Below are 20862 nucleotides of genomic sequence, written 5' to 3'. Positions count from 1 at the left end.
TGCCATAAGTCGAACAAAAATTAACCAATCCTTGTGAAATTTGGTAGAGACTTAGCTCCGAGGACGATAACTGTTTTCTGTGAAAAAGGGCGAAATCGGTTGAAACCACGCCCAGTTTTTATACACAGTCGACCGTCTGTCCTTCCGCTCGGCCGTTAACACGATAACTTGAGCAAAAATCGATATATCTTTACTAAAGTCAGTTCACGTACTTATCTGAACTCACTTTATATTGGTTTAAAAAATTGGCGAAATCCGACTATGACCACGCCCACATTTTCGATATCGAAAATTATTAAAAATGAAAAAAATGCCATAATAATATACCAAATACGAAAAAAGGGATGAAACATGGTAATTGGATTGGTCTATTGACGCAAAATGGGTGTGACACATACCATATTAAGTAGAAGAAAATGAAAAAGTTTTGCAGGGCGAAATCAAAAGCCTTTGGAATCTTGGAAGGATAACTGTTCGTGGTATTACAAATATAAATAAATTAGCGGTACCCGACAGATGATGTTCTGGGTCACCCTGGTCCACAGTTTGGTCGATATTTCGAAAACGCCATCACATAGACAACTACCACCACTCCCTTTTAAAACCCTCATTAATACTTTTAACTTGATACCCATATCGTACAAACAAATTCTAGAGTCACCCCTGGTCCCCCTTTATGGCGATATCTCGAAAAGGCGTCCACCTATAGAACTAAGGCCCACTCCCTTTTAAAATACTCATTAACACCTTTCATTTGATACCCATATCGTACAAACAAATTCTGGAGTCACCCCTGGTCCACCTTTATGGCGATATCTCGAAAAGGCGTCCACCTATAGAACTAAGAACCACTCCCTTTTAAAATACTTATTAACACATTTCATTTGATACCCATATCGTACAAACAAATTCTGGAGTCACCCCTGGTCCACCTTTATGGCGATATCTCGAAAAGGCGTCCACCTATAGACCTAAGGCCCACTCCCTTTTAAAATACTCATTAACACCGTTCATTTGATATCTATATCGTACAAACAAATTCTAGAGTCATCCCTGGTCCACCTTTATGGCAATATCTCGAAAAGGCGTCCACCTATAGAACTAAGGCCCACGCCCTTTTAAAATATTCATTAACACCTTTCATTTGATACCCATATTGTACAAACGCATTCTAGAGTGACCCCTGGTCCACGTTTATGGCGATATCCCGAAAAGGCGTCCACCTATAGAACTAAGACCCACTCCATTTTAAAATACTCATTAAAACCTTTCATTTGATACCCATATCGTACAAACAAATTCTAGAGTCACCCATGGTCCACCTTTATGGCGATATCCCGAAAAGGCATCCACCTATAGACCTAAGGCCCACTCCCTTTTAAAATACTCATTAACACCGTTCATTTGATACCAATATCGTACAAACAAATTCTAGAGTCACCCCTGGTCCACCTTTATGGTGATATCTCGAAAAGGCTTCCACCTATAGAACTTAGGCCCACTCCCTTTTAAAATACTCATTAACACCGTTCATTTGATACCCATATTGTACAAACAAATTCTAGAGTCACACCTGGTCCACCTTTATGGCGATATCTCGAAAAGGCGTCCACCTATAGAACTAAGACCCACTCCCTTTTAAAATACTCATTAACACCTTTCATTTGATACCCATATCGTACAAACAAATTCTAGAGTCACCCTGGTCCACCTTTATGGCGATATCTCGAAAAGGCGTCCACCTATAGAACTAAGGCCCACTCCCTTTTAAAATACTCATTAACACCTTTCATTTGATACCCATATCGTACAAACAAATTCTAGAGTCACCTCTGGTCCACCTTTATGGCGATATCTCGAAAAGGCTTCCACCTATAGAACTTAGGCCCACTCCCTTTTAAAATACTTATTAACACCGTTCATTTGATACCCATATTGTACAAACAAATTCTAGAGTCACACCTGGTCCACCTTTATGGCTATATCTCGAAAAGGCGTCCACCTATAGACCTAAGGCCCACTCCCTTTTAAAATACTCATTAACACCGTTCACTTGATACCCATATCGTACAAACAAATTCCAGAGTCACACCTGGTCCACCTTTATGGCGATATCTCGAAAAGGCGTCCACCTATAGAACTAAGGCCCACTCCCTTTTAAAATACTCATTAACACCTTTCATTTGATACCCATATCGTACAAACAAATTCTAGAGTCACCCCTGGTCCACCTTTATGGCGATATCTCGAAAAGGCGTCCACCTATAGAACTAAGGGCCACGCCCTTTTAAAATACTCATTAACACCTTTCATTTGATACCCATATCGTACAAACGCATTCTAGAGTCACCCCTGGGGCCCTATTCAGTAACTGTGAGTTTTAAAATGTACTTTTTCTTCATATAATTTGTATGAAAGAAAAATGTACATTTCATAACTCATAGTTACTGAATAGGGCCCCTGGTCCACGTTTATGGCGATATCTCGAAAAGGCGTCCACCCATAGAACTAAGGCCCACTCCCTTTTAAAATACTCATTAACACCTTTCATTTGATACCACTATCGTACAAACAAATTCCAGAGTCACCCTTGGTCCACCTTTATGTCGATATCTCCAAAAGGCGTCCTCCTATAGAACTTAGGCCCACTCCCTTTTAAAATACTCATTAACACTTTCATTTGATACACATGTCATACAAACACATTCCAGGTTTACCCTAGGTTCATTTTACTACGAGGTGATTTTCCCTTATTTTGTCTCCATAGCTCTCAACTGAGTATGTAATGTTCGGTTACACCCGATCTTAGCCTTCCTTACTTGTTTTTTGTAAAATTTTAATAATTCGTGTGCATTGTGAATGATAACTAAGTGTGATATCTTCTGCATTAACGTCAAAATTCCAAAGTGATTGGATGACCTGATTTGTGTTTGACTATCGCTGTCTCATTCTGTATCTCTTTCTATCACCCGCTGAAGATAGGCGCCGCCATATTGAACACCCTGTCAAAACGTTAAAAAGTAGCCATATTGAACATCCTGTCAGGCATTTGACAGATAAGATATCACACTTAGTTATCATTCACAATGTTCGTGTGAGTTGTGAATAATAAATCGTCGGCTTATACTTAATAACCTCCATCAGCAATTTAAACGAAAATGAGTTTTAGATAACAAAATGATTTCTGAGTCGCCTTGCATATATGGCATTAATGGCAGCTTTAAAACTTAGATGAAATCGTATTACCTCCCATTTTGAAAAGTTCTCTATCAGCAATCATGATGAAATTAATATCCATTTGTTCTCATTGACTTTTTCCCTTATTACGACAAGTTCGGCATACATATTTTAGAGGGTTGTCTATCATACATAGCTGCCTTTGAATTCTAATACCATCGGAGTAGATTTTACTATACGTTTAGAAATATAATAATATATATATATACAAGCCGCTAGCAGAATTTTTTAGACATAAAGATTAACGTAACATTGTATTCCCCAAAAGATTATAGACAAATTTAGCAGAAAACTTGTTTTTTTGAGGAAACTTGTACGAAAAATGAAGCAATCAAAATTTATTACTTTTGTAGTACAAATAAATACTGGCAAATAGAGCTGCGGAAAATGTTAGGTTATGTTGTTGACATCACCTATATTATTGCATTATGATCAGCAATAATACTTTTTTTTCTATTTCGTCTATCAGAATGCGTTTTTATACCCAGCTATAACTATGTATAGGTATTATAGCTTTAATCGGATAACATAAACTTCCGTATATCAATATTATCTGTGCAGAAACAAATTTTGATTGGACCATGTCCGTCTGTCCGTCCGTCCGCCGTTAATGGGTTTGATAATACCTGCCTTTAGAATCAACATCAAGATCTTCGATATGTAACTAAGTATTTTACCCACTCCCACAATGCGTGATGCTCAAAACATGATTTAACATAAATGTTGCATCCAAAATACTAATAAATTTTTTTTTTTGCTGTGGAAAAACCTCTATCAACAATATTTTTTATAACAATAATTTTCATTCGAGTGGCAAAAGGCTCTATCTGACTTTTGAACTAAATTAAAGTTTAGAACAAACAACTGATTTGAATACCAAAAGGTTTTTGCTCTCCTGAAAAGTTGGGTCTAAGCCGAAGAAATGTTTAAACAATTGCCATATTCGCAACACTTCATAACCAATTTACGTATGAAAGGCCGATAAAAAGAGTATTTATTTTGAGAGTTAATTACGGCGAAACTTATGAACATATTCGTAAAATTACGGTACAAAAATGGCAGTAAAAGCTGAACTTCTCATGTTTTCCCTCAAAACAAGGATACGTCGATTTATGCAATAAAACTTATCGCGTTTTTCATAAAAAGGAAACATATCGGATCATTCAGTTAAAAGTTGACACATCACGCTATTCAGTTAAGGGGGGGGGGGGGAGAGGGGGTGGTCGCAAGATACGAAGTCATATCAGCTAATATGGTCATAATAACTCTCACCTTTGTCCACGCGTTAAGGAGATGGAGGTCGATAAAATTTGGGAGGGGATTGAACTGTATGTTGTATACTTGTTAAATTTGGGACTACTTAGGCACGCTTTCGTGAGCTTTTCGAGACAGTGTCGGAACAAATTCGGAGCAGTTTCAGGATCGTTTCCGGATTATTTAAAGTATCATTTTGGACAACTTCAGGATCATTTCAAGACTACTTCCAAACCATTTCGGTACAGTTACAGGATCACTTCAGAATAATTTCGAGACTATTTCGGAACCAATTGGGAAAAATTTCAAGATAATTTTGGGATTGCTTTATGATCCAGTACATGTCATGGCTGCAGTGGTGGTTCGCCTACCACACCGAAGATACTGGGTTCACGCCCGCGCAAAGCACCATACAAACTTTAGAAACAACATTTTTGGTATTGAAAATGAGCGAAATCGGATGATAACCACGCCCACTTTTTATATATATAACATTTTGGAAAACATGAAAAACCTGATTATTTAGTAAATACTACACCTAGAATGTTGAAATTTGACGCGTAGACTGATATTGAGTATCTTGATAAAAATTTGAAAAATTTTTTTAAATGGGCGTGGCACCACCTACTTGTGATAAAATCAATTTTTGCAAATATTTTTAATCATAAATCAAAAATCGTTAACCCTATCATAACAAAATTCGGAACAATATTTTTAAAAGGGTCGTAGACTAGAATAATAAGCTATAACTTAGCAAAAGAGAGTTTTGAATCAATGATGTTTCACTTATCAAGTTGTTAATGTAGAAAAGCAGTTTATCTGCAATGAAATGTACAATTGAAGCTCACGCTGAGTATATAATATTCGGTTACTTCCGTACTTAGAAACCTTTACTTGTTACGTATATGTTTATAATTTTGTTTGTGAATACTCTTGAAATAAGTACATTTTTTATCACCGGATTAAAACTTGTGGGCCAACAGCTTGCTTTTTGACTAAAAACTACAAAGAAATGAAGTCTTGCAAAAGATCTAGGATCTCCAGCCGATGTTGAATGTCTGTAGATAATGAAGGGAACACCTTCTCTGCCCTCTTAAACTCATGCATCGATTCAAGGTGGTTATATTTCCCCAACCAACTATGATAAGGTACGAAGCTTAAAAAAACAAACAAACAACACAACCGGTTGCTAGGAAATCGATCTTTTGATTCGTTTTCTGCGTCTCGCCGATTCACAAACCTTAACCAACCTTAACGACCGCCATTTACCAATCTACTGACTCGTCATCTGCAACTCGACGACCATCGATTTCACCAACCAAATCATCTGCCGCTCTCCGATTCACCAATCCTATCAACCGGCGTCCAGCGATCCATGGACTCCTTATCCGTGACCCGCAGGGTAACTATTTCCCAAGCCACCGATTTCTTGAACATTAATCCACTGGTTCGTCATTTGCGACTAACCAATCTTCTCCACCGGCATCCATCAACCCACCGACTCGTCATATGGGACTACCAGGTATCGATTGCACCAACCACTATTTGCTTGGAATTCGATACACCGCTTCATTGGGTATGGCCACGACGCTCTCAAGACATCAGTACAACCAATCGCCTGTTCAATCATTGGTTCCCCCTCTACTGTGCTATAGTAAGCTAGTCACGTACAAACGCAGTCACCTTTCACTTATTCCACCACTAATTGTAGAATGTCCGTCAACTATTAGATTGTTCACCGTGTAACCGGCGGGTTAACATCTGTTGTCCATCGATCCTACGCCTGCCACCCCTCACACCAATCACTGGCAGTTACAGCTCCCCATCTGTATTAAAACTAGGTATAACTCTCTGCCACGGTATGTGTGCGTATTCGTCTGGCCCACTAACAATGTAACGTGTATTCAGTCAGATAGGAAATAGGTGTCCTCTCTAATCTGTATTGGCTGAGTGCTAACCAAACCTTCGGCGAAACTGGCCCTACAATTGAAGATGAATTTTCAACTTATTTTCCCAGCAAGTAAATATGTATGCAGGTAGGACTCAGTGGCGGGTTCAGGCTGCTTTTGGGGGGGTTAAGGGTGAAGGCGATTTCAGTCAGTAATTGTTTCTCCCAATAGCTGATGTGTTTTGAACAAAGTTTACATCAAGATACTTTATACGTGAAAATGCAAGACACAGCAACAAGGGAAACGTATAGCAGACCGTTATTTTTTAGGGGTAAATTTATTAGTATTTTTTTACATTGTTTAATAAATTAACAATAGTACATCCAATTTTTTGACATCCTTTTTATCTTCTGCATAGTTCATATCCACACAGTAAATTTAATTCTATGCTTCCCTTTTTTTACATATCTTTCAATTATATGATCAATATCAATCTCAATATCGGAATGGGTATTTATAAGTGCAAGACCAGTGAGTATGTTCTGGGACATTGTGGACCGTAACCACGTTTTCAATCGACGAAGTGTCGAAAAACTCCTTTCAGCACAAGCATTGCTAGCTGGAAGCGTGGCCAGAATTTTGATACGAGCATTTATTGATGGAAACGTATATTCATTGCAAAAATTTAAGACTTTTTCAGCTGATAGTGGAATTGATTTTTTGTGTTGCTTATCAGACCAGCGTTCTGACCACACTTCGTACTCCCCATCTAGATTAATTTTATTTCCTCCAATAAGTGATGCGTATCGTTTACCAAGATCTTGGACAAGCTCTTTAGACAAATTCTTTTTTTGCAGTGTATTATCTTTGATGTTTCGCAAATTAAGATTAAAAACTTGCAATGTATCTTCAGGTAATCTGTCTTCTAAATCAAGAATGATATGGCCAAGAAAAGGTATATAAATTGCTTTTCGATAATACTCTTCAGCGTCTGTTGAAGTGTAATTCGCTCGATGTATTTGCTTTTTAGCAAATCCGTGGGAGGACAATATCAATCTTCAACTCATCTGCTAAAGCGGATATTTTTTTGTAAAGTCCCGAAAAACGACTTCCTGCTTCAAGTCTATGGTTTTTTAATGTTCGCAAAGTGTCACTCAATGCTTCAGAAGCTTGAGTCAAATCTATTGAAAGTGTTTGCAAAAGTAAGCTTAGTGGTCGTGTAGCAGAAAGTAGAATTGCTCAAACCAATCATTGAAATCACGTGCTCTGTCTCGCAAATAGATTTCAATATAGAACGGGCCTCAGAACTTGTTGTTGAATCTTGCCAAGTAGAAATTTCTTGAAACGAAGCAACAATTTTTTTTATATTTTCATCAAACTGCATTATACCATCATGTTTTTCAGACCAGCGCGTTTCACATAGTCCACCTAATGACTCCTGCAGATGTTTTTTGAAAACTATGGTACGTTTCGGAGACTGATTTGGAAAACTGATAATTTATTTCATCAACGCAATACAATCCTTTGTTTGAAGAACTTTCGACGTTTTCGGAAGCGAGTTATTAAGACAATGGTTGAAACACGGACAATGAGAATTGGTACATATTTTAAGAAGTTCTTGCATAGCTCCCTTAACTTCTGATGTCATTACAGAACATCCATCCGTTCCAGTTCCAACGCAATCTTCGAAGGGTAGTCCTAAATTATTAAACATATCGATTACTATGTGTGCCAAGGCTACACCTGTCAATTTTTTTCTCCATTTATAACATCTTCTTCTCGGATCGAATCGTACGCATCAAGGAAAGTTACAAAATCTTCTCTTATATTGCCATCATATAAATACCGCAAACAAAGGCTGAGTTGCTCAGAATGGCTACAATCAGTAGTTTCATCGAAAATGATAGCAAAAAATCGAACCCTCTCTATCAAAATAGATTGAATTTCATCTTTGCAGCATTGAATAAGATCATTTTGGGTCGTGTTGCTTATATAAGTAGCTCTTGGATGTGTAGAATTTAAAAGTTCTTCAAGCTTTTTATGACCTGCAGCGACTAAAAATTTCAAAATTGCCCTAAAATTACCCTCGTTTGTTGCAGGTTCAGAAAAGTTAAGTTTACCGTCATCTCTATGGCCTCTTAAAGCTACATTCTGTCGCCCACAAAGAATAATAGTTTTTATAATAATCTCCAACAATCTTCTATTTTTCTCAACTTGTTCCATGCGATGAGAAGAAAGCAAATTAGTGATTTCCTTTCCTGAATTTTTATAAGTATTTTGAAATCTTGACTAAAAAGGGCTGACTTGAGAGTGATATTTGTTAATAGCGTGGCTATTTAGTACACCTTCTTTACCGGACAACTTTGCAAACGATGTCACAAGAACTTTGACAAGTGCATTGAGAGGAACATTCGATCTCGAGTCAGCAGTATCACTTGCAAATAAGAAACATTATTTACAAAAACATCCTTTTTTTTTTGTTCAGAATAAACAAGCCACTCATATTCAGTTAAAAAATGATGTTTAAAGTATCGCTTTTCTATTTTTCCTTTTTGACTATGACTCGAAAAAGGGAAAATATAGTCCTTCGGTGGTACCCAAGGATATTTTAATAAGTTGTACTTTGTATAATCATCTAATAAATGTTTTTTTCCCACAAAATTACCTATGTCGTATTTTTTAACAATAGAATTTTGTGAAAGTGATATAGGTACATTCGAACCGGATTCAGTTATTCAGTAGATATGCCTGACGTAAGAGGCGACTAAAATACCGGATTCAAGGGGCTGTGTAGCGCAACCTTTCAGGTTGCCAGCGCAATATATAGCTTCTCCAAACCCAATTGTCAACCTCACCTATCCGCGGCGAATACTGTTTCACTAACAGACGAGGCTCTGGCGACCCCAAGCTCCTCATGGAACTTGGGGGTAGGGAGGGAGGGAATGGCCTGAAGGTTTAATGTGGCCACAGAAATCGTTCCCGAGATGGTCGGGCTAGCACCTTAATGGTGCTATGGTACCGGAGCGTACCGGATTTGTATCCGGCAGAGGACCATCACATCGATAACACTCCCCAAAGCCTTCGGGGAGCAACCTTATCGCTACAACAACAACAACAACAACAACCCGATTCAGTATTCATAGATGTTGAATGCAACGTTTTCGTATTATTATTATCAACCAACAACGTATTATTGTCGCGATCATGAGACCTGTTCTTGAAGTTTTGGAAGCTTGCAAAAATATTCTTTGATGTTCTTGATAGCTCGTCGCTTCTTATTATCTTTTCAATCAATGGTGATCAAAGCATCCCTAGGTGTTATTTTGAGTTTTATAAAACTATTCTTCTACAAATAATATTGTTTCTCTTCCCAAAAAATTGTGGAAAAGCAAAGGTTTCTTCAAAAAACTTCTATAAAAAAACTACCACCTTTTTTCGAGCTTGCGTGGTAGAAGTGGTAGAACTTCAAATAAAAGAAAACTAGTTGTAGATCTACCACTTTAGTGGTAGAAGTCCGAACACTGGCGATTAACTTTCTCGCGATCCTACTGTAATTGAATATGTGCACTGCAGTTTCTACAGAGATCACAAATGCCCAGTAGAAAGTGGTGAAAAATGTGTAGAGTGAGAGTGAAGATTCTGAATAAACTTTATTCAATAAAGTAAGGTTTGATTCAGTATGTTATCAACAGCGCAAGGGGGGAGGGCTTAAACCCGCTACTGGTAGGACTATGAACTCTTTCAGCTGTTAATCTTATGGAAATGACCTCTGCAAAACTCCGTTGGGTTAAAATTTCAAAAAAAGTATAATGTGCAAAACTCCGTTGGGTTAAAATTTCAAAAAAAGTATAATACACCAAGGAGTAAGTTTAATCATTACAAACGAAACAGAAACTGAAAAAAAACTCCAATAAATTGAACAAACAAACAATAAAAATTTCGATTTCACACTTTCGGATTGAAAGTGCGAAGCCACTTACCATTAAATTGCCGCCTTTGCATGCTAAACTCACCGAGATAAAAAATGAACAAATGTGCAAACCACAGTGGAAAATCCACTGCTGACCGTGGCTGGTAAAACTTTATTTTCAATAAAACTTTTTCAAGTGCCAAGTAACTATCGCACAATGAAAGGAATATGCAAAAAGGATGCTTTGAATTAATATTTTATTTGTTTTTTATTGCAATTCGAATTTGTGCGAAGTTCTACATACCTTCACACATACATATGCATTTACATATCTTTCGTATCCTGCAATTGCTTATCTAATGTTATCTTATTTCCACACGCTCTTACTTGGCTCGGCTTATATCGCATTTGTGACGGATTTTCTGGGATGTGATTTGCATACTCGGTTTTTTGGTGGGGCTTGGCTTGTAGATCGGCAATTACGATATTTCCGCAGCGGACAGATGGCCGTCATGATTATCGCATTTGGAATAGTCAACTTATTTCGTATGCTGGATATAAGCAACCAGATGGCAAAATTGTTGGAGATCCTATGAATGCTGAATTTACTGAGGTGAGTGCGATGGCTTAGCTAAATGTATGTGCATGTATGTTTTAGGAGCTTGTTGGTGTGTAAGTTTTGTATTAAAAGGTGATTTTTGATGGCGTCGTGATATTGGGCTCCTATCAGTTTTCGATGAAACTGTCAACTTTACAAATCTTAATTTTTAATTGATTGGACGTACCAAAAGAAGACTTCACATAGACTGAATGTGTCCATTGTGTTGTTTGACGACCAAACGGAGGTAACTTCATTATCTTGAAAAATACTAGAAATTTTCCAGGACCTAGATTAATTGCTGCTTTGAGAGCTGGCCGCCCTAGTAGCCGAAGCCCGGACCTCGTGAACGCAGGACACGAACACAAAACGTGATCAACCGTTACTTGCTACAGCTCGCATTTCCTACATCTGCTGTTACCGATGATGCCTAACTTAAAAGAACGTGACACCAGAAGGCAGTTTACAGTTAGTGTGCCCATCATGAGCCCTATGAATTCTCTCTTTAGAGATATGAGCAACTTTGTAAGTCTAACTAAATTTTGCAGACCATCATTGCGGCTGTGACTTACAACATGTTAACTGGGCTCCAAGAATTTTGAGGCCAGGAATTTCTAATGGCTTTCTGGCGCCTGCTGTATCTGTGCCATAGAAAGAGTAGTTAGATTGCGTAAGAACAGTATGACTTCAATGACGAACATAACGATTTTTGTAGTCAGGCAGACTGCACAAAACCATTATGACCTGATTTGATGGAATAGAATATGTCGGACCTTAATGGCGTTCATAGGACCACTTAGCCTTTGCTGATTGAAGGGTTGTGTAGCGCACCCCTTACGAGGGGTTGCCAGCGCAATTTGTAGCTTCTCCAACCCAATTGTCAACCCACCCACTCGTGGAAAATCCTGTTTCTTTAGCAGCCGATGCTCTGGCGTTCCCAAGTACCTTAATGGTGTTTGTGACCGGAACGTTCCGGACCTACATATATCCGGCGAAGGACCATCAACATAGATAACACTTTCCAAAACCTACGGGAAGGAAGAAAACTTTGTACGACTTAAATGATAAAAAGTTTCCATAAATACTAGGCGCGATTTACCTCCGATGACATTTGATGATTAATTTTCACAAAGATTCTTGTCATTACAGAAGTACACTGGGGAGTATTTGCTAAACTACTGTTGACGGGCGACCTCGCTTAGAAAAACTTTTGCTAATTGAAAAAATTTTTCTCTAAACCTTTGATGTTGCTCTGCGGCGCAAGCTACCACCATACCACGGTGGCACCACTGGACGACCTCTTGAGGAAAATGAAAAAATACAGAGTTAGGGCAATGAACTTTCTGGGCCGCATGACCATGTTTGGATAAAAACTTCCATCACAGGACATTGTGCTATTGTTGTGATGATTCAACAATGGCGAATACCAATAAAACCACTCTGAAGAAGCTGTCATGATGAGAAGGAAAAGGAGTCAATTCATCACTTCCTTTGCAGATTTCGATTTCAGATCTTTAGTTTTTTTCGTGGACCTAAATCATTCGCAATTCGATTCGATCATGCCAGCTATATCTTAAAATCAGAGCAACTGTATCTTAAACAAGTAAGGAAGGTTAAGTTCGGGTGTAAACAAACATTACATACTCAGTTGAGAGCTATGGTGACAACATAAGGGAAAATAACCATGTAGGAAAATGAACCGAGGGAAACCCTGGAATATGTTTGTATGACATGTGTATCAAATGAAAGGCATTAAAGAGTATTTTATAAGGGAGTGAGCCATAGTTCTATAGGTGGACGCCATTTAGGGATATAGCCGTAAAGGTGGATCAGGGTTGACTCTAGAATGCGTTTGTACGATATGGGTATCAAATGAAAAGTGTTAATGAGTATTTTAAAAGGGAGTAACCCTTAGTTCCATAGGTGGACGCCGTTTCGAGATATCGCCACAAAGGTGGACCAGGGGTGACCCTAGAATTTGTTTGTACAATATGGGCATCAAACGAAAGGTGTTAATGAGTATTTTAAAAGGGAGTGGGCCTTAGTTCTATAGGTGGACGCCGTTTCGAAATATCGCCATAAAGGTGGACCAGGGGTGACTCTAGAAGTTTGTACGATATGGGTATCAAATTAAAGGTATTAATGAGGGTTTTAAAAGGGAGTGGTGGTTGTTGTATAGGTGGTCGCATTTTCGAGATATCGCCATAAAGGTGGACCAGGGTGACCCTAGAATTTGTTTGTACAATATGGGTATCAAAAGAAAGGTGTTAATGAGTATTTTAAAAGGGAGTAATCCGTAGTTCCATAGGTGGACGCCGTTTCGAGATATCGCCATAAAGGTGGGCCAGGGGTGACTCTAGAATTCGTTTGTGCAATATGGGTATCAAACGAAAGGAGCTAATGAGTATTTTAAAAGGGATTGGGCCTTAGTTCTATAGGGGGACGCCTTTTCGAGGTATCGCAATAAAGGTGGACTAGGGGTGACTCTAGACTTTGTTTGTACGATATGGTTATCAAATGAAAGGTGTTAATGATTATTTTTAAAAGGGAGTGGGCCTTTGTTCTATAGGTGTTCGCCTTTTCGAGATATCGCCATAAAGGTGGACCAGGGGTGACTTTAGAATATGTTTGTACGATATGGGTATCAACTGAAAGGTGTTAATGAGTATTTTAAAAGGGCGTGGGGCTTAGTTCTATAGGTGGACGCCTTTTCGAGATATCGCCATAAAGGTGGACCAGGGGTGACTCTAGAATGAGTTTGTACGATATGGGTATCAAACTAAAGGTATTAATGAGAGATTTAGAAGGGAGTGGTGTGAAGGCGTTTTCCAGATATCGACCAAAATGTTGACCAGGGTGACCCAGAACATCATCTGTTGGATACCGCTAATCTATTTATATATGTAATACCTGCCAAGATTTTAAGGGTTTTTTATTTGGCCCTGCAGAACTTTTTCATTTTCTTCTACTTAATATGGTAGGTGTCACAACCATTTTATAAAGTTTTTTCTAAAGTTATATTTCGCGTCAATAAAACAATCCAATTACCTTACCATGTTTCATCCCTTTTTTCGTATTTGGTATATAATTATGGCATTTTTTTCATTTTTCTTAATTTTCGATATCGAAAAAGTGGGCGTGTCATAGTCGGATTTCGTTATTTTTCATACCAAGATAAAGTGAGTTCAAGTAAGCACGTGAACTAAGTTCATTAAAGATATGTCAATTTTTGCTCAAGTTATCGTGTTAAGGGCCATGCGGAAGGACAGACGGACGACTGTGTATAAAAACTGGGCGTGGCATCAACCGATTTCGCCCATTTTCACAGAAAACAGTTAACGTCATAAAATCTATGCCCCTACCAAATTTCAAAAGGATTGGTTAATTTTTGTTCGACTTATGGCGTTAAAAGTATCCTAGACAAATTAAATGAAAAAGGGCGGAGCCACCCCCATTTTGAAATTTTCTTTTATTTTTGTATTTTGTTGCACCATATCATTACTGGAGTTGAATGTTGACATAATTTACTTATATACTGTAAAGATATTAAATTTTTTGTTACAATTTTACTTAAAAAAAACTTTTTTTTTTTAAGTGGGCGTGGTCCTTCTCCGATTTTACTAATTTTTATTAAGCGTACATATAGTAACAGGAGTAACGTTCCTGCCAAATTTCATCATGATATCTTCAACGACTGCCTAATTACAGCTTGCAAAATTTTAAATTACCTTCTTTTAAAAGTGGGCGGTGCCACGCCCATTGTCCAAAATTTTACTAATTTTCTATTCTGCGTCATAAGTTCAACTCACATACCAATTTTCATCGCTTTATCTGTCTTTGGTAGTGAATTATTGCACTTTTTCGGTTTTTCGAAATTTTCGATATCGAAAAAGTGGGCGTGGTTATAGTCCGATATCGTTCATTTTAAATAGCGATCTGAGATGAGTGCTCAGGAACCTACATACCAAATTTCATCAAGATACCTCAAAATTTACTCAAGTTATCGTGTTAACGGACGGACGGATATGGCCCAATCAAATTTTTTTTCGATCCTGATTATTTTGATATATGGAAGTCTATATCTATCTCGATTCCTTTAAATATGTACAACCAACCGTTATCCAATCAAACTTAATATACTCTGTGAGCTCTGCTCAACTGAGTATAAAAACTGCAACAAGGCCTAAGGCTTCGAGGCAGCTTGAGTGCATGCCGTATGGCCAAAGTGATATAGCGCCATCTAATAAAGGTCAAGTAGACTACTTGGTTCTGGGCCTGAGCGTTGAAAGAGATATTAGGGAAACAATAGAGTCGCAGGGTTGGCGTGAAAATGCAGAATACAATACCGATTGTTCCAAATTAACGGATGTGGTCGGGATGCTGATTACTGTGTCGATCCAGAAATAAGTATATCCTACAAGCTGCCGCATTACTGCAGTGTCAACCAGGTGGTAATTGTAGCCGTGATAGCAGCAGAAACTCTGGAGGAAGCGTGTTTAGGCAGCAGTCGCGTTAATAGGTATATATATTGATAGTCAGATGGCGATTAAGGCAATGATGTCACATAGTAATTCATAGAGAAATCTCTCGGAATGCTAGCTAGCATCGGAGAGACGTCGCTTCGGCAGGACTATACATCTATACTGAGTTTTCGGACATAAAGAGATAGAAGGTAACGAAAAGGCCGATGAGTTGGCAAAGCAGGGTGCAAATCTCAATGAACTGACGCTAGACATTTCAATCCACTTTTGAGAAATTAAGCAGGAAAGGCCTGGTTCATGGGTATACTCTTTGGCGGCGCATGCTTATAAGATAGACATGTTCAGAAACAGCAAAAGTAAGAAAGAAACGCTCTGTTCCCACGAGGTAAAGTCTCTAGGTACTAGGGGCCATAGAGTTGCCATATCTCGCGACAGCAATTAAACTAAGTCCTAGTCGTGTCATGGAAATTTAATGTAGAGAGCAAGAGCTAAGTAGGCCAGTTTTTCTTATTACTTACTAACATAATTGGTGCTTAACCATTTAAACGATTATGGCCGTCCAACAACCGATTTCCACCTGGTTCTTCCAGCAGAGTGGGCCGCTCTCTTTCTCTACTTCTATAGGCGGGTTTCGATAAAAATCCTTTCTTAGCCGAAGCTCCATCTGTCATTCGCATAACATGGCAAAGCCAGCGTAGGCGCTGTGTTCTAATTCTATAGCTCCTATAGCTCATCATTAAATATACGCGAAGAGGCCCGAAAAGCTTTCGAAGAACTTTTCTTTCGAACATTCGTAGGCTGTGCTCAATGACAGCATGTACTTCGTTTTGTCCTCATTCACACACATCTTTTCCGTTTCTTTTTCCAGTTTGGAATAAGCAAAACTTACTGCGCGCGCGGGTGTTCAGGCCGATGATATCAATGTCTTTACCATGGTCACGCTGTTATAGAATATTGTTCCAAAGCGGATAAGTTCTGCAGAGAGTATAATTTTCTCCAGCATCAAATAAAAAAAAAAAAAAAATCGATAGGGAGCCACTCTGCCTGAAACCTCGCGTAATTTCGAACGGCTCGTAGATATCTTTCCCAACGTCATTTTGCACAGCCGTACAGGTTTTGCATCGAAACCAAATTCAGACATGGCGATACGTATATAAGCAGATCCTTGCTGTCAAAGACAGCTTTAAAATCGACGAAGAGGTAAATATTTGGTGCATAGTGAAAACCAGGTCGACGGTGGATTTACCAGGTCTGAAGCTGCTCTTATAAGGTTCAATGAACCGGTTCACTGTGGGCTTCTATCTATCGCACAATACGCTTGGCAGAACCTTACATGCGATATTTAGAAGGCTGATGCAGCGATAGTTGGCGTAGTTTGCAGTATCCCCTTACCTGTGGCTGGATAAAGAACACTTAGATTCCAATCGTAGGCAATATAATACTTCTAGTATTTGTCAAAAGTAAGGAGTTATTTCAACATAAACTAACGCTTTCAAGCGGTATTTTACACCCAAAGATATAATAAAGAAATTCTAGCCAGGATTGAAGTAGTTTAAGGCATTCATCCCATCCCCAACATTGTTTCAAAATAGGCCAGTCTTCTTGCTGTTCTGCTTCGTCTTGTATCATCGATGTATATGATCCATTGCCGGATATTGATCTGGTACGTTCCGTAAAAGCACACTTAAGGTTCTAGCTCGATTGTGACAGGAATTATTTGATATGACAATGTTTAATCTTCTAGATGACCGAACTTCCGCCATCCATGAGAAACTTGGTTCGGCTGCTAAATAATTAAAAAAAGTTATGTGAGGCTGAAAGTTCAGTTAGATAATCTATATATTGAGTTGGAAACTCAAAGAAAGACTTGCGTATTCAACTTCAAGATATAATTTAAAGTCAGCTCCCAGATCGATGTTCAAAAAACAGGGTTTCTTCCGGTACCACTCTGGATTCTTTACGATAGCTTTAAAGCCTTCCGCGATTTACAACCAGATTGACTGAATTTTTGTATGTGTGCGTGCCGGGTATTTGACGCTTGCCCCGCGACTATCAAATAAAAAGCCGTCAATCAACATTTACATTGAGAAACCGAAGCGTTCGGACGTGAATATGTCGTCATCGGAAGACGACTTTTTTTACTTGCAACTACAGCAGTTTTATTAAATAATAAAAAAAATTAATAAAAATTTTATTAAATAATAATAAAAGCTTTACATTACATAAAGCTGCTAAACATTGATAATTTTCAATAAATTTTAATATGAATTGTTGTTCTTCCGCGCACTTGTTCATTTTGAATGTCGACACAAACTAAATACAACACTGCGTTTTGTCAATCACACCCCGCGACTATCAAATAAGCTAGCGTCAAATGAAAAAATCAAAAATTTTTGATTTTCATCAACGTTTAGCCGACAACAAATACGTGTGTCACGAAGCCACCCGACTGCACTAACACACACAAAATTCAGTCAATCTGGTTGTAAATCGCGGAAGGCTCTTAAATTGCATTCGTGATCATTCTAGGATTACATACTAATTTACCTATGTTATTAAGCCTAAATTATTTTAATCACAGGAAATTGAGCGTTAAGTTAAATTTACCACTAAATAAAAGCTTGATGTTTCGTAAAATTTATAACGGTTGCTGCCTCCTTAACGTACCGCATTTAATCTGAAATGTGAACAAAATATACAGTGGTAGAACTTATGACGTTATCAGCATAACAATAGCTTAGCTCTTTACGCTCATGCTTTTAAATGCTTGTTTTAACCCTTTACGGCGCCAGGTTTTAAATTTTATTAAATTTATATTTACTAGCTAGTAAATATGCTGTTATTAATAAAATCAACAATAAAAATAATTTTTTTTTTAATTTTTTATTAATTTTTCACAAAAAACTGTTTGTTGCAGAAATGCAAAATGGCATCACAAGTGCTACATGAATAAAATCCAACTCAAGATGTGTGGAAATTTTTAAAACATTTATTTTGTTTATTATAACACAAACCTACTCCGCATTTTTCACAGCTTATTTGTGTAAAACCTTTACAGCCAGGAAATTTGCACCCCATTCGCTTATCCATCAAAACCTGCCAGTGTCCGTATTGGTCCAACTTCACATCTTTCGGGGGAACGTGTTGAGCCGGGCCTTTCTTCCTTTTATTTTCGATAGACATTCAAAATCACTTTTACGTTTCAAACGGTTAACTGTCTGATATTTGCATAGTGTCTCTGCTATAGCTACTCTGAATTCCGCAGAGTTTAGGACTTTACTGGTACTAGGTTTTTCAGCAATAATTCTCCGGTATAAAAACCAAGACATTGCAACGTCCAGGAAGTGGTAAAAGACTCATATATACCAATGCTTACTACGTAGTTTAATTTTGTAGTGACCCATAACAGAGGCTAAAAGGTCAACACCCCCATATGCGGATTATATTCTGCTACGACAAAAGGACGTTCAATAGACACATATTGATTTGCTGACTTATCCCACTTTCGTACTACAGATGTTGAGTGCTCTCCAGCAAAATTTGATGCCAGAGTAACGATTTTATTATCTCTCCAAGCTACAACAGCTACGCCAACTACATTGCAGTTTCCCATGTATTCTATTGACGTTCCGCGGGGTTCTTTTTTTAAAACTTTATCATCAGGTAGCTTGCAGTTGGGAATACGGGTTTTCTTATTGTTCCTAGAGCCAAAACTCCTCGCTTCGACAAATATTCAATAAGCGGAATAGAGGTGTAATAATTATCGAAAAATAACTAATAGTTCTCATTGATGGGCACATCACGGACAAGGCGGACAACTACATTGGATGATGCTCCTAAATCAGGCTCGCCGGATGCGCATATGTTTTCCTTTCCACTATACATTTCGAACTTATATCCATACCCAGATACACCACATATAACGAACAGTTTAAATCCCCATTTATGGGGCTTATCGGGTAAATACTGTTTCAAAGCATTGCGCGCTTTTGTTGAACAAATTTGTTCATCTACAGACAAATGCTCTTCAAATGGAACCTTTTTGAAGTTATTATTGAGTGCATATATCAATGGCCGGATTTTGTACAATAGATCAGAACCCATTTGTTCATATGGAACCATTTTACTATTGTCGTTGAAGTGTAATAACTGTCGAAGCAATTCAAATCGTTTTGAATTCATTGTCTCTCTTATCGGCTCGAAGCTAATATTTTCAGACCAATAGATTTTTACATTTGGCATACTTACAATCAACATATAATATGCAATGCCAATAAATTGACGTATTTCTTGAGCAGTTACATTTGCCGGTTTACTAGAATATCTCTGCCCGGAGTACAAATTAGTCTGATTCTTGATTAGATTGATAAAATCCTCAGTAAAAGGAGAGGAAAAAACCTCAAATGGAGTATCCAAGCAAAGTATCTGCGGCGGTAGCTTATCGGATCCGCGAAAACATAGTTGGTCGGCATTCAACTTCAGGTGTTTGGATTTCTATGTAATATTGCTCCTGGGTATTCGATTAGAGGTCCACTGAGGTGCTTCGGGTATATCGGTTAGCACAGCGGAGGCCGAATTTAAATGTGTTGCATATGAAATGGTTTCAGCGGATTTTGCTAGAGTGGTAGTATCCGGAACATCATTTTCCAAATCAAGTGGTAAGTTTAGTTCTTCCTCAGAAGTGTCATGATAGTTAGGCTCGATATTATACGTCGGATCAGTAATATTGTCATCATCAGAAAAATCAAGGCCATCCTCACTGTCTGCCCATTCATCTAATATCTTTTCCAGTTCCTTGGTAGTCAAATTATGCTGACCACGTTTCATTTTGATCCTCAACGAGAACCTTTGAATTTGAATATAGCAATAAAAACTGTCAACCACAAAGCGCGGTGTTGCATATATGCAACAAAGAAAAATAAGTAGAGAAATATATAAAAAACACGACTTTGCTAAGAAAATGTTACTGATTGTTAAAATATATTCTCTTACCTTTTTCTGGAACTACTTTTAACTGCAAAATATTATTTTTTTCACAAATAAATCACCTAACGTAAATGTATTATAGGAGCTCGAAACTGATTTATACACGCTCGTCACTTAAATGCAAAAAAAATGAAAACAATTCCATGTGGTCAACCATTCTGTCATTTTATCGTTAGAATGCTTTGTTGCTAAACTACAACACAGAGCAAATGTGATCTACCGTCGTGTCATATATTTTGATTTGGATTTAAATGGTATGTTGCAGAAATGCAACAAGGCGCCGTAAAGGGTTAAGTCATTTTAAATGACATAATGAAAGCTTATTCCTCTACATAAACGCTACAAAATAATGTTAACCCATGACCGTAGCCTAAAATAATATTAGGGGGGGGGGGGGGTATGACATTTAAAATAGGACAATAATTGGGATGGTAATTAGCGTTAGATAATAAGGTGATTCCCAGGAGATTAAGGGGAATTTTCGATGGTTTTACTGCTAAAAATTAA

General features: G+C 37.9%; 1 protein-coding gene across 3 annotated transcripts in view; it reads left to right on the top strand.

The window, feature by feature from the left end:
• Positions 1-20862, top strand: part of LOC137240473 (nitric oxide synthase-like) — a 336236-nt gene that overhangs the window by 186078 nt on the left and 129296 nt on the right. For all 3 annotated transcript variants that reach the window (XM_067766786.1, XM_067766785.1, XM_067766787.1), the window contains exon 6: positions 10762-10903. In XM_067766786.1, coding sequence (XP_067622887.1) covers positions 10762-10903 — 142 coding nt within the window. The remainder of the gene's footprint in view (positions 1-10761; positions 10904-20862) is intronic.

The sequence above is a fragment of the Eurosta solidaginis genome, chromosome 2 (genome assembly GCF_040869045.1).
Source record: "Eurosta solidaginis isolate ZX-2024a chromosome 2, ASM4086904v1, whole genome shotgun sequence".
Classification (NCBI taxonomy): domain Eukaryota; kingdom Metazoa; phylum Arthropoda; class Insecta; order Diptera; family Tephritidae; genus Eurosta; species Eurosta solidaginis.
The sequence above is the reverse complement of the archived record's forward strand: the minus strand, read 5'-3'. Positions and strand labels throughout refer to the sequence as shown.